Source organism: Ciona intestinalis, chromosome 4, assembly GCF_000224145.3.
Source record: "Ciona intestinalis chromosome 4, KH, whole genome shotgun sequence".
NCBI lineage: Eukaryota > Metazoa > Chordata > Ascidiacea > Phlebobranchia > Cionidae > Ciona > Ciona intestinalis.
This window is the reverse complement of record NC_020169.2, coordinates 446,359-460,601: the sequence shown is the minus strand read 5'-3', so window position 1 is coordinate 460,601 and position 14,243 is coordinate 446,359. Positions and strand designations below refer to the sequence as shown.

The following is a 14,243-nucleotide window of genomic DNA, read 5'->3' as shown; positions in this document are numbered from 1 at the left end:
ATTTGAGGACGTCGGGAATACGGGCGGGAACAGATGCCATGGCTATGCGGGACTATCGTACTGCTGGAATCACTGGATACGGGAATGGGAAATTGAACTAAGTAATTTGAAAACGATGTTACGGCGGTCTTAAAGGGCGCGGCCCTGCACCCAAACCCCGTAATATGGCTTCTATTTAAATCGAAAAAAGTCCATATGAAAATACACTCTGACTCTTGCTTGAAGTTTATTACACGTTGGTGGGGGACTGAACAGTACTGACGAGTGACGAGTACTAAAGAGGTTTTCAAATTGTGACTAAGTAGGCCAACGGGTACGGGAAACAACAAAACAAATACGCACTTATCACCTTATTCAAATAGAATCAGTGGTTAGACACATAAAGTAATAAATATTCTAATACAGCAGACACTAATACAGTATAGGCACGCACTGACATCTAACTATAAATTAAAAAATGTCCGACACAGATAAAATGAAGAAATGCGTAACAATGACGCTAATTGTCTATATTCTAAAATTGTCACGTGCTGGCCCGGGATTGGTCGTGACGTAAGTTGTAGGATTCTACAATAACTTTAATTTTCTATATATATTACAATGGGGGAAGATGGGACACACATATTGCCAAATGTTTCCAAAATCAAAATAGATGACGGTTTTTGGGTAATACCACGAATTAGTACCATCATTCCTTTATTAATTGACACCACTTTAATAAAATATAATAAAACACACGAAGAGTTATTTAGCGATCCGCACAACAGGTGAAATTTTACAAATTTCAAAACACACAGGATAAGATGGGACAGTTTAAAATCATTGTTAATTTTGATTATTAAGTGTATTTATAAATAGGAATATACGTAAATAACACGAAATAATACTGTACGCTTTGAAAATTAAATCTAAACATTCATTTTCTTGCTCTACTGCTATAGTTTTTAACATGTTACCTATATACATTATATTATTGCATAACAATTGGTATTGTTTGAACGCCAATGGATAATGTTCGAACATTATAGGATAAATATTGTATCCTACAAATTTACATGAACTTGTAATAACAGAAAATTGATAATAACTATTGATAAAGCTTTTATTTTTGCTACGAATTGGATATTACTACTCTGTTTTTGGCACAAGCCACTTCTTACAAATTATCACCAAGTGCAAATGACCAAATTTCGAATATATTTTCAAAATATTATCTCTGTATTATATCAGTATCTTATAGTTGAAAATCCCCTGAGGTATAAATTACTAAATTAAAAGCAAATCTTTCAAAGTTTGGCAATGAAAACATACAAAACTACAATTTGGGGGAAGATGGGACTCTAAATTGAAATATATTTACATTTGCAGTATTCTGCTACTTGTAGTTAACCTACCGAGTTTAACAGGCTGTGCTAGTTTCTTTGCCATGTAAACTTCATACATATAACGTTAAGCCGATATTTTTTTGTTGTTTTTATCTCAAAAAAAGTCATATTGACCCCTTCCTATTTTCTTCATGCTTATATTCCAGTGTTTTTTTAACAAAACTAAAACTAGTTTTATGAGACAAAATCAAACTGTACGAAATATAAGGTTGTTTTATGAAGCTATGAAACTGGTTTAATCGTTCGCACACGCAAACTAAAAAAATCATTGGCTTTACTATGATTTAGAGAGCATTAAAAAATAGCACCTTATTATTTCGCAACTTTTTACCTGTTTAAAGTATACTGTTTCTATTTTACATATATTTTTTAATATTTAAAAATAGTAATCAGCTTTGACGGGCGATTTATAAAGTCGTGATAACACTGTCGAATAATTCTGTAACCTTACTTTCCTGATTATCATTAAATGGGGGTCCGTAAAAAGAAAATTAAAAACAAGTCTTGTCTGACAGTGTCCCATCTTCCCCCACCCAACTATATTTTTAGTATACTCTGATTATACATCCCAAAACAAAAAAAATAGTCTGTAAACCAGTTTTTTAGGCTCTGAAAAACAAAAACATAACTAACATAGGAGTTGATATACCCAAAGTCCTTAAGGTGTAACCGAAGAGATTTTTATCTCTTTGGTGTAACGATCACATTTTTTATTCAAACAATTATTTCTTTCCCTTTTTTATTAATAAGCGTGTCTTAAGTTTTAACAACTGTTGTTTTACTGTTACTGCCTGTCTGTTCGCTTTTGTAAACTCTCCCGTTCTTCATTATCGTGACCGAAGAAATGGAATAAATTTAGTCAAAGCAGAGTCCGTATATAAACACATACGGACTCTGAATCAAAGTCATCGGTGCTTCTATGAATTATAAATTTATTTAAAGAAAAATAAATTTATTTAAAGCAGAGTCCGTATGTTTATATACCGTATGTTTATATACGGACTCTGATTCAAAGTCAGCGGTGCTTCTATGACTCTCGATATACCGAATACCCACCCATAAAAGTTACATATGTGGTAACAACTTTTCAGCAAAAAGTTAGTCATCACTGTTGTCGTTGCTTCGCCACGCGATGATAAACTCACATTTAATCGATCTTTTTTATTAAACGATCGTGGGACCAATGCAATTTGGGATCGCACAGCTAAAGGTCGATTGTCTAATTTTTTAAAGTACTGTGGTTTAATTTTCTTATTCTCGGTTTTGTGTTTTGGAAGTTAAAAAATAAAAAGTATCTGTTTCTGCCTTTGAATATCGATATTGTACGTTATTATAATTTCTATAATTAATGGTTTATTACTACAAAATTATTTAGACATTTATTTTCCAAATTTAATCGATTTATTTAACGTTCGGTAAAATATTTACAATGCGTTTTACTTACAATTGATGTTACGAATGTCGTGTGTATACAGTTGTGAGGTGCTCCATTAGTAGTTAATGTATTTATATAAAAAAACAAGCTTATAATAGTGGCGGTAGAATGCAATATCCTATAATACATAATTCTCATTGTCGCGTAAATACAGACGACACAGTCAATATGTATTTAACCATGTTGCAAGATTGTATATTTTTGTCCTTTCACTAATAAATACTCAATTTCGATTAGTTTTTTATCCGAAATGTGGATATTATGTGGCATTGTTTTAATAATATTACATAGCATTATATTCTAGCGCAGCATAGAGCCTGATGCCCGGTTCCTTCACTTCACTATGTCCACCATGTTCGCCCGCAATATTCGCTATGTCCACTATGTAATGAATATTGTAGACATAGGGGACATAGTGAAGTGAATATTGTGGACATAGCGTACATGCTCTAATTAAAGGAACCGGGCATCAGGCTCTATGCTGAATATTGTAGACATAGGGGACATAGTGGACATAACGGACATGCACTAATTAAGGGACCCCCTGATGCCCTGATGTATTGTGTTTTATAAATACCTTTAATTTGTACTGTATACTTTTAGTTTGAAGTTAAAAGTTACCACTAGTCGTTTAAATGTAATTTTTTACCATCTTACTCAGATTCAAAAGTTGTGAGCAAAATGTGCTGCTTTGCAGCCAGAATGCTTCAAAATATATTTGCTGTATATTACAAATGAACAATGAAGAAGCAACAACCTGCAGCCGCATTTCGTGGTAATTTCAAAGTAATAGTTGATCCCCAACTAAAAAAAGGACAGGAAAAGTTGGTTCGGTTTAATGGAACAGAATACAGCTGTGAGGTATGTTGGAACTGGTTATAAGAATGTGTTTTAATAACGGTTAATTAGTGAATCTTCCATAGTCATGTACTCATGTTGTTATATTAAATAATTGGTTTTGTGATTGTACACATTCTATACAGAACCATGGACAAGCACCTGTTGCTGTTCGTGATCCACGTGCAAGAGTATCAAGATTATGGAGTCGAAAAGAAAGAATTGATCTTCCTGTACCAAGATATAAGGCATGATTTAAGTTTAGTTTTTCTATAATACCTGTTAATTTAGGATGTTCCTTCCAATTTAAGTTGATATACTATTTGTGTGAATAAGTTTTGTTTTAAAATATATATATTCGGCATGGTTGCACCAAAGTTAGTATAGACCAAGTTGGGAAACGGCGCTCGTGTCCGCCATTACGGAGCCCACAAAGCGTAAATCGCCTATACAAATGCATGGTCGGCATGTGTTCATTTAGTTCTTGTAAGCGATACAAAGCTAGAAAACACATATAGCGGTTGTTTTAACATATAAAATATAATTTCTAATATAAACCTTGTTATATAATATTAAATCTAGGAATTAATGTGGAGTAAATTAGTATTTTGACTGGTTTTCGGCGTACAGTGTGGTTTAACAGGGTACTTTACGTTGGCGATTAAGACTAGCAGCAATCAGCTTAGTTTACATAATAATATATGATCATACCTACGAACCTACAGAGCCATTCTTTACTACATTTATAATCCAACATGAGTGGACATGCAGCTCCCAACTGCTTAAGTACTAGCAGATAAGGTGTTCGTGTTTTCCGATTTCATAAAGACCCTGAACACAGAAAAGGTAGCTTACTAATTCAAGCAGAGGACCAAAAATAGTAACTCAGTATTGTTTTCCTCAATGTCACTTCGATATTAGGCAAATTTTACAAAGATACCTTAAGTTTCGTTGCCGGGTATACGCGTTGAGTTTGTGAGCCAAAAAGTAAAATCACGGGAATTTACATGCAAAACTGCAGCTAGATACACCAGTTTGTGGTAATGTTATGCGTTTTTGTTTGTATTTTTATATTTTAAACACGTTCTTTTATGTTTTTGGTTAGTAAACTTGATATTTTCTGTTTTTTTACTCTTGAATCGATTGAGTGTTCAATAAATAAAAGTTGATTATTTTTGTGAGGTTTATTATTGTGATAAGATATAACATTAGTAGGAAGCCATTTTTACGCGCAGAAGTGCTTGGTTTTTAAAAAATCGCAATATTTAAACGAAAAACAGCACCCAGCAATGATAAAATGCTATGCCGTGGGCTCCGTAATGGTGGCGACTATGACGTCATAGACGTGAGACAATGGATAACAAGACTCGTTGTTTTACAATCCGTTTCCTAACTTGGTCTATACTAACTTTGGGTTGCACCAGCCTCACTTTTTTTTACAAAAGGACACCAGTTTTAATGCTGCCACTGTGAATAAATTAATGACATTTAGTTATGTCTTAAAAAATCATGTACATTAATAGTAGTATGATCTAGAAGGAGTAGAAAGTAACAACGTAAACATCAGATATGATTAAATGATTTATTCTTACAGGTGGATGAGAACTACACTGGTGATGTACCACCAAGAGAAGTAACCTTTTCAAAATTAAACGATAATATCACCAAACAGTTCATGGAACAAATGTGTTCTAAGTATGGAAAACTTGAAAGAGTACGTGTATACCATCATCCCAAAACGAACAAGCACATGGGACTTGCAAAGGTTTGTATGCTTTCACTGTGACTCTATTAATAAATTACCCTGAGTGTTATTAATAAATGAACCTGAGTTTATTCTAACGAACTTGCATCTTTGGTTATATACAACTTTGTAGTAATTTGTCTTTAAAATTAAATTACCAAATATATTATTAGGTTGTTTTTGCTTCCATCAAGTCTGCATCCATGTGTATATCTAATCTGCACCAAACTTCAATAATGGGAAATATTATTAATGCCGAAATTGACAGTAAAGGTAAGACCACTATTATTATTATCTGTGCATATTGCATGGTCTTCATTTTAAGGATCGTTTTAGCTGAAGCTTTCACGAAGCTTATCTATACTTTGTGATGTCTGCAAACTTTATTGGTCAAATTTTAAAATGTATGATGTCTAATATTGTTAAGCAAAAGTTTAAAATAAATTAATTAAAACAGATGTCATTTTATATAATTTATAAAACTTGGGTGTGCTCTCTGTTTAACTCTGCAGAGTTTGATTGAAACTTCCATTGATGCCACCTTTGCACTGAATTCAGTTGCTTCACACGAATAGCTACTGCAGCTTAGTTCATTATCATCTGTGCGAAGTAAGTTAGATTATGTAACTGTTGTGTTCATTTAGGTGAACTGTTAAAACATCTTTTCAATAAAATAATTCGTGGAGAAATATTGGCTGAGACGATGCCAGATGTAATTCGACACACACAAGAAAAACCAATCACTCGGCCAGTACCTGTTAAAGACAGAAGGAAATCATCTCAAGAAGATCCAAGGTGAATAAAAGAATATCTTGTGTTGTAGAACATTGGTTAGATGTAATACCTCCAACCTTGTAATCGAAAGTAATATCTCGAAAGGCACCAGGTTGCAATAAACAATGTTACTGATAGGAAATTTTTGTGTTATTGATTTCATGCTTTTTAAATAATAATTTTTAAACTCAGACGAAGGTCATCAAGTGATAGGAAGTCCTCCATGGAGCAAACAACATCCAGTCACGGTCCAAAGACTCCTCCATCTACTCTTATTGATGGAAAGCCCAATGATAACAAACAAGTACTTTTATTTTTATTGTAGAACTGGTAATGCAAGTATTGAACTAAAAAGTGTTTTGAGTTATGCGACTCTTTGAAGAATTTACAAATATTGTGAATATTTCAGCCAGTGATGTGTAAAATTGACTCTTTTGAAATTGTGCTTTAAAAACACAGCAGGGAATCCAAGGGTAATGTAGCCTTTAATAAAGGTTTGAGAATACTTGGTGTGCATAAGATATGACATACTTTCATTTGGTTAGGACTTGCTAAACATGGAGGGTGCAAGAGTTCCAATGCATTCAAATACCAAATCATCGGATAATGAAAGTGGGGTTTCTGATGAAGCTACCAGACAGCACCAAAATCCCCGGGTAAACAAACGTAAAGTTAAGAAAAAGAAAAAGTCTAGGAAATATAGCAGGAACTCTGATAGTGATACTGAAATGGAAAAAGGTAAAAAAGGATTACCCATGTGGTCCACTGAATTGGAACAACGTATTGAAAATTTATTATCCGAACAAAATCGTAAGTACAACCTTGATAGTACAAGTCGGTCGTCGAGCCATGAATTTAAAAGTACAAGCAGCACAAAATCTAGTGATCGGAAGTACAGTGAACAATCAGGGACTGATAATGATCATTCAGAAACAGCTGAGGAAAGTGATGTTTTCGATCAAGCTTCCATGTCAAACCACAACCATGTAGAAACAGCTGAACTTATTGATTTGGAGGATGGTGAGTGCTCCGGTGATGCAGAAGAAGTCCACAATGGAAGATCAAGGAAACAATCTCCAGTCATACAAGTGATGGAAAGAGCGCAACATGAAACTTCTCCTGATACGAAATCTGAACGCGTTTCTTATTCCCCTTCTGTGGTTAACTCTGTAAATGAAAATTCATACCACGATAACTCCCCCAATCAATTTCCTCCAAGTCAGTCACCCCACAGAATAGTAGGTAGAAGTATACCAACAGACTCAATAAACTATGAAAGACGACATGAAGATCGTCGGAGACCGCCCAGTCCAATTGAGTTAAGATCACGCAGTCCTTTCCCCCAAGAAAGGTATCGGCACGGTGGTCGAAGTCCAGAATACATTGATAGACACCACTTTGACCGTTATCCACCAAGACACCGAAGCCCATCCTTTGAACATCGACACCGGAGAAGTCCGCCACCTTTTGAACTTCATCGACCAAGGGGTCGTAGTCCAAACTTTGATCACCGCGGTTTCCACCACGGGGGTTATAGAGGAAGAATGGGAAGTCCTGGTTATATGCGACCATCAGATTTTCCACCTGGGCATCCTGAGTTCAACAGAAGAAGGAGTCCAAGTCCAGGGTTTAGTCGTAGAAGAAGAAGTATCTCCCCCGTCCATCCAAGGTATGGGATTCGTAGGGAGTTTGAAATGAGTCCCCGTCGAGATAGGTACCGACGAACACCACCAGATATCGGTCGCCATCGTCGCGAACCTAGTCCTCGTTTTGCTGAGTATGATCGTCATAGAAGAAGAAGTCCTGGCTTCCATAGAGATCATCATTACCATCCTCCCTCGAGCCCGGACTCTCGAAGGCAACGAGATAAACGGGAACTTCCGCCAGAATTTCAGGAAAGATGGTCAAGAAACCGTTCCCAAAGTCCTCACCATTCACACTTCAGGTATACAATATACATGCATGTAACTTTGGTTTTTTAAACCTTAACCGCGGGTCGCAAGTTCGCAGCAGAACTTAAGAGAATCAATATCATTGCCAAAGCTTCTATAATTTATGCTAAATCTTTTGGGTCAATGAAAATCTATACATGCAAGTGGTGCATGTACACTTACTTTGCATGTGAGATGGGACCCATGTGGGAATGGGGGTAGCTAAGTTAAAACTACAAAAGATCCTTCCTTAATTTGACCCATGTTTGTTTAGACGAGACACTTCACCCAGGCACGATAGTCACATGAGAAGATCGAGATCCAATTCTAGAAATTGCTCAAGACCCCGATCTCGTTCCCCAAAACTCACAGATGATCGACCTTACTCACCTGGTGACTTTGCTGTTGAAGATAATATTGAATCTGATGTTGCTATTCATACTTCTGTATCTACTGATGCAGTTGAATCTTGTAAGTACATTGGCTAAAACTATTGAGGCTTACAATGTGAGGTGATAACACTTATCGCCCGTTAAAATTTCTAGGAACCAGTATGGGAATATTTTCTAAAATAAATTGTGGGCCAAAATATTGGATAAATAAAACGTAATGATTGAAGCAGTGATAATCTGATCCTGATTAATCCAGGACAGTAATGGGTAAAATGTTAAGATCATTAGGATAACTGGTAAAATCTATGTTTGCTTTAATTGTATGATGGGTATGCAAAGCCATTTATAACAGGATAATAGAATTCTGTTAAGAAAAGATAAGTATTTAATGTAGTGCTGTACAATATTTTGGCAAAGTAAAAATTGCTTTAGAAACATTTAATTTTTTTTGCAGATAGTGATTCTGCAAATCATAAGAAAGGACGACGCAAAAACAATGATTCATCTGATGTTGGTGAACTACAGCAAATATCACTGGATGAAAGGTTAAGAGAGATGACCGGGGAAGCCCCTGATGATGGGACACCTCCACACTCCCCATTATTAACTGAAGCAGAGGTTCCAGTGTCTGATAATCATGTAAGGCATGACTTTTTTTCAAGAAATGCCTTTTAATATTTCCTACAAAACTCACACCAACGTGTTGCTAATAAATGCAGTCATAACTTCTAGGATAGTTTATCTTGTCTTACCTCACAACCTTTGTATAAACCTTACATGTCATTTTAAGTGATGTTTGAAATAATCTCTTCGTAACAGCAGGAAGACATACCGGATGGTTCGGACGATATGGAAATATCTTCAGGTGGTAGCACACACTCACCTCACTTACAGGAGAAACAAAACTTTCATCCAAACCAGCAATCATGGCAGTATAATCAACAAGAAATGTGGAATGGTTTTGATCCTAGGTTTGTATGCAATCAATATTTATATAAACTGTTGATGTCAGTATTGCCAGTTGAAATTTATTAAAAACAAAAGGTAGGTTTAATCGTCTGCCCTATAAGAGGAACCTGAATTTGGCAATATGTTAAGAAGCACCAGGTTTATTAAGCCAGCACATATGCTTCACGATATAACATATGTGTCTGTGTGGCAGTGGTATTTTATTAGCCGCCAGAATATGCAATAATGTGTGATCCAATGTTGATTGAATGATTGAATCAATGTAACTTGCTTTATCTTCGTTTGGCCGGGAATTGACAGTCGGTTTTACACAGATATTCTGTTTTTATATATCTTGTGGCAGCGTACGAGTTACGTTACTTTGTGGTATAACAAATGTTTTTTCTGTATGATTGACAACTTACTCAACCGTTAGTGACTACCGGGTAGGAGCAAATGGCGTTAAGTGTCGTATGAGGTTTAATAACAGTAGCTTCAGCTGTTTAACTTTCACAACATCCAGATTTCATCTTCCCAACCAACAACCAATGTGGTGTCCTCCAGCACAAAGGTTTCCACATAATGTTCCAAATGGTTTTATTCGACCTTTCATGCCAGGTAATTACTTTACAGTAAAAGCTGAAGCAGTCCTTTCCGAAATAACATATTCAATGCTTTTTGAGGTGGTCTTTGTCACTTAGTGAAGAGTATTTTTAAAACATTAGATATTTTAAATTGTCAAGCACCTTTATATACACAAATTAGGTTTGATTTGGATTTTTCAAACCGAAATATGATTAAATAAGTAGGTGTTTTGTATTTCCCATTTGGTGACATATAAAATCCAATTCTGTTTAAAAACTTCCTTTCTTATGTTCTGTCCACTTTTGCCCTTGCTACACTATGTATATGTAAAGTTTTCCCATTTTTCATTAGATTGTCCGATTGACATGAAAATATTACCACCCCCACCCCCTGGTTGGAACAACAGACCATGGGTGCAGGGTCAACCTGGTGTCCCACATATGTCACACATGCCACCTCCCTTCTTACCACCATTAATGCAAGGTTTGAATCAAATGGATAACACAGCAGTTGACAATGCATTCGCACACTGTGCTTTAAACAAAGTGGCTGCAGAACTAAAGGAAATCATGAAAAAGGACTTGAATCGGAAAGTTATTGAATCAATGGCATTCAAAGTGTATGAAGCATGGTGGGACGAACAGTATGCACTCAAAAACCCAAAACCGGCGGCTCTAAAAAAGACAACTGTCCATCAAAACCAAGCAAGTTTAAAAACTGAATCAAATATCAACACAGAACAACCAGTAGTTGATAAAGTTAAAGCTGAAAGCAAACCTGCTGGTAAATTGCCAGCTTTGCTTAACACATTTGATCCACTTAATTGGGCTAAAGGTTCAATGGAAATGGATGGATTTCGAATTGGTCTTGGACTTCGATCTGCCATCTCTAAGATGCCTTCATTTCGTGTCAAGAAACCAACTCCAAGCTTTGATGAGAAATCAAAACTAATTGGTGACAAATCTAAAGGTAATATAAAAAATAGCAGTTTAATTTAACAAAATTGGCACCCAAAATCAACCACATGAAATTGTGTAATGTAGATCTGAATTTAACAACTTATTTGAAATATGTAAAATTGTCAATATGTGCGATATAACACTGTAGGAGTTGTCAACTTTAACATTTTTTTGCAGCTGAAACGAAATCCGAACAAGAGGTTCAACGAAGAAAGAGGATCCGACAAACACTTGATAGTGAGGGAGAGGAAGATGATGAAAGTGATTATTCAGATGTGGACGACAAGAAAACAAAAATAATTGGTAATTTCTATCAAGATTTAAAAGATATTGTGCTTTTTATTTTATGAGTGGCTGCCATAAGGGAGGCTGAGACCTGACTTGGAACGTTTTTCCAACTTATATGCCTAACAATCTCTTTTCTTCTATTTATTCACTTCGAAATTATAATGTCCTAAAAAAGACACTCAATGACAAGAGTGTTGGTTTGTTGATAAGTTGTTGAAACATGGGTACAAAATAAATTACAATAAATTTAGAGCTAGTAGTTTACAGCCTAAAATTCTTAACCAAAACCCTCTAAACCCCAACAATTTAACGTATAGTTATTAAAGTTAAAGTTAGTAGTTGTGTTAAAGTAAATGTTGGTTCAGGTCGGCTTGATGTTGATGAAGTTTTCAGCACATCTTCATCATCTCAGAGCTCGGAGGATGAAGATGATGATCAGGAGTCCAGTGAAGAGGAAAGTGATGAAGGATCGGATGAGGTGATATTTATAAACCATGTTCGGGCAGGTCAAAGGCAAAAAATGCCTTAAAAGCAATAATTCAAAACTAACGAAATAAGATAGTTGTAAGAAGTTAGTGTGTGGGTAAGATGCTATAGCAGTTAAGTGGTTAGTGGTTAGTGGTTAGCGGTTAGCGGTTAGGTTTTACTCTTAGGTGCTGTTTGCTGTTTGTTTGGTAATATCTCATTTAAGGGCTGGAATTCACACCTTTGAAAGCAGCTATCAGCTATAAATTGACATGGAATCACCTAAATCTTCTAATTCATTTTGTTGATCTGTGATACTTATATCATCAGGATGTTGAAGCATTAATTGGAGTGAAGAGGACAATACATGATGATGTGAGGAGTGAACCTCCGAAAAAGAAGAAGAAAGATAACATAGATGAAGTGAAGATTGAAGCTGAAGTTTCCAAACCAACAAACAGGTTATTATATGATCTCTTATTTTAATAATAACATTTCAAGTTGCAATATGAAATACACGTACTATTATATAACATCATGTTATGTTACTGCTAATTGCTGCAAATGATTTTTCCCCATGTTTGCATATTTTAGAAAGTACATTTTCTAAATTACAAGTTTACACAGCACTCAAAAGTTTTTTTTTTGAGAATTATTGTCATTAACTCTTCTTAAATGCAGCTTGGTGATACTTATTATTTTTTATTGCTGATGTACGTATAAATGCTTTTAATGCTATTTTTTAACACCAACAAATAACTTTTTATAGATCTGATGACGTAATAAAAGCAGCATCAATGTTATCCGAGTTACAATCCGGTAAATCATTACTTCCACCATCTGCGCCTGCCAATATTGTTACATCACAAACATTAAAACACGTTCATCCGAAGAAAAGATTTCGTTTAATTTCTACTGATGCAAGTGGTCATGAGGTGGGCCTTTTTAATCCTTGGTTTTTAGAATTGGTTCAAAGTCAATCTAATGCAGTCAAGTAAAAGCTGACAATTCCTTAGCTTTAAACCCCTTAATCTTCTGTTCCTTTCCTCTAATTTTTTTTTGTAGCTTTGAACTTTGGGCTGTGGATTTTTGGGATACATTTTAAACCTTAGCTTTAAAATACTTACACAATATTGCATATATAGCGCTTACATGGCATTTGTATAATTTTCAATGTAAATATATAGATATCTGAAAGGCTTCGTTCCGATGATGAACTATCAGCTATGAGTGACAAAGAAAAAGCTGCTTTGGAAGTTCTCACTGATATGAAATCAACACCAGAGCGACGATTGTCAACTGTAAATAGGTATGTGTTGTGCAAATGATTTTAGTGATGTCAAAAAATACCATTTTGCTTGTAAAACATGTAATGCTTAGTCAGTCAAAATTAGAAAGTTCCCCCAAATATACAATACAATTACCCACAAAGTACATCCCTTTAATGGACACAAGGTGTATGAAATTATGCAAATTTACAATGTTATTATTAGTTTGAGTTACTCCCAAAGTCCCAAGCAGGGATAAATAAGTAAATAAATGAAAGTGAATTTCATAAATTTACATATATATATATGGAGCAATTGGTTAACAGTCATGAGTATGAAACATGACCATGTGTTATAATGACCCTCGTTAAATCATATTTCTCACTCTCTTATTATAGATTGTCAAGTTCTGATTCAAGTGACCAACCCATCCTCCCAACTACACCTGGTCGTCAACACAGTGAAGTGACGAGTGTCTTCTCACCACCTCTCACCCCCGCACCATCATCAAGGTCAATATTCAGCCATGATACACACCCAAGCAGTGACATGCGAATACCTATAACACCTGGCTCTGATACAAATCTTAGTGATCGTAAAAAGTCTGACAGCAAAGAATTGGAAGCAGTTCAAGCGTTGCTCTCAATAAAAGAGTCCCAACCTCCCATCCCTCCCCTGTCTCCTCCCACTCCTGTGAGCACCAAGCATCAACCATTGAAGAAGAGAGCAGATCTTCGTTTAACTATACCTCCGGTAATATATCTTTTTATATGTTTTGTTATGAAACATGAAAACTAGCCTGACAGCTCTCAGCTCATGGTTACCAGTTTGAAGTTGATCCCATTATAACAATGTGTGTCCTTGAGTAATTCACCAAAACATCATTTTTTAAAAAATACCAACACTTGTCTAAATTATCACCAGTGCAGAAAGAGTCTGAAAAAAATGGAAGTGCCACATTGAGTAATTTGACATTATGTATAAATAAGAAAAAAAATATTTTATTATTATTTCTTCAAACAGAAAAGAAGCACTTCTGTGTTGACACAAGAGGATAAAGATAGGATGACAGCATTAGCTGAGGAGCATAACTACTTTGCAACATCACCAAGAGTTAAACCAACATCAAGTCACATCCATCCATCTCTGCTTCAAATATTAGAAGAACATAACTACAGTAAAATACAACAAGCATACCATGTAATCCAGTATGCAAGCATCTAACTTGACTC

The 14,243-nt window shown here is 35.3% G+C and overlaps 1 protein-coding gene across 2 annotated transcripts in view; it reads left to right on the top strand.

The window, feature by feature from the left end:
• The window catches only part of LOC101243241 (histone-lysine N-methyltransferase SETD1B-A), a 21,802-nt gene that overhangs the window by 1,712 nt on the left and 5,847 nt on the right, over positions 1 to 14,243 (top strand). Inside the window, exons 2-14 of one of the 2 annotated variants that reach the window (XM_026834339.1) lie at positions 3,482 to 3,681; positions 3,804 to 3,905; positions 5,252 to 5,422; positions 5,575 to 5,674; positions 6,046 to 6,196; positions 6,368 to 6,479; positions 6,721 to 8,120; positions 8,381 to 8,577; positions 8,953 to 9,137; positions 9,321 to 9,469; positions 9,970 to 10,064; positions 10,383 to 11,000; positions 11,168 to 11,293. In XM_026834339.1, coding sequence (XP_026690140.1) covers positions 3,562 to 3,681; positions 3,804 to 3,905; positions 5,252 to 5,422; positions 5,575 to 5,674; positions 6,046 to 6,196; positions 6,368 to 6,479; positions 6,721 to 8,120; positions 8,381 to 8,577; positions 8,953 to 9,137; positions 9,321 to 9,469; positions 9,970 to 10,064; positions 10,383 to 11,000; positions 11,168 to 11,293 — 3,526 coding nt within the window. In that variant the 5' untranslated portion in view covers positions 3,482 to 3,561. Of the gene's footprint in view, positions 1 to 3,481; positions 3,682 to 3,803; positions 3,906 to 5,251; positions 5,423 to 5,574; positions 5,675 to 6,045; positions 6,197 to 6,367; positions 6,480 to 6,720; positions 8,121 to 8,380; positions 8,578 to 8,952; positions 9,138 to 9,317; positions 9,470 to 9,969; positions 10,065 to 10,382; positions 11,001 to 11,167; positions 11,294 to 14,243 lie in introns of both variants that reach the window. The other variant, XM_026834338.1, reaches the window with a different exon arrangement.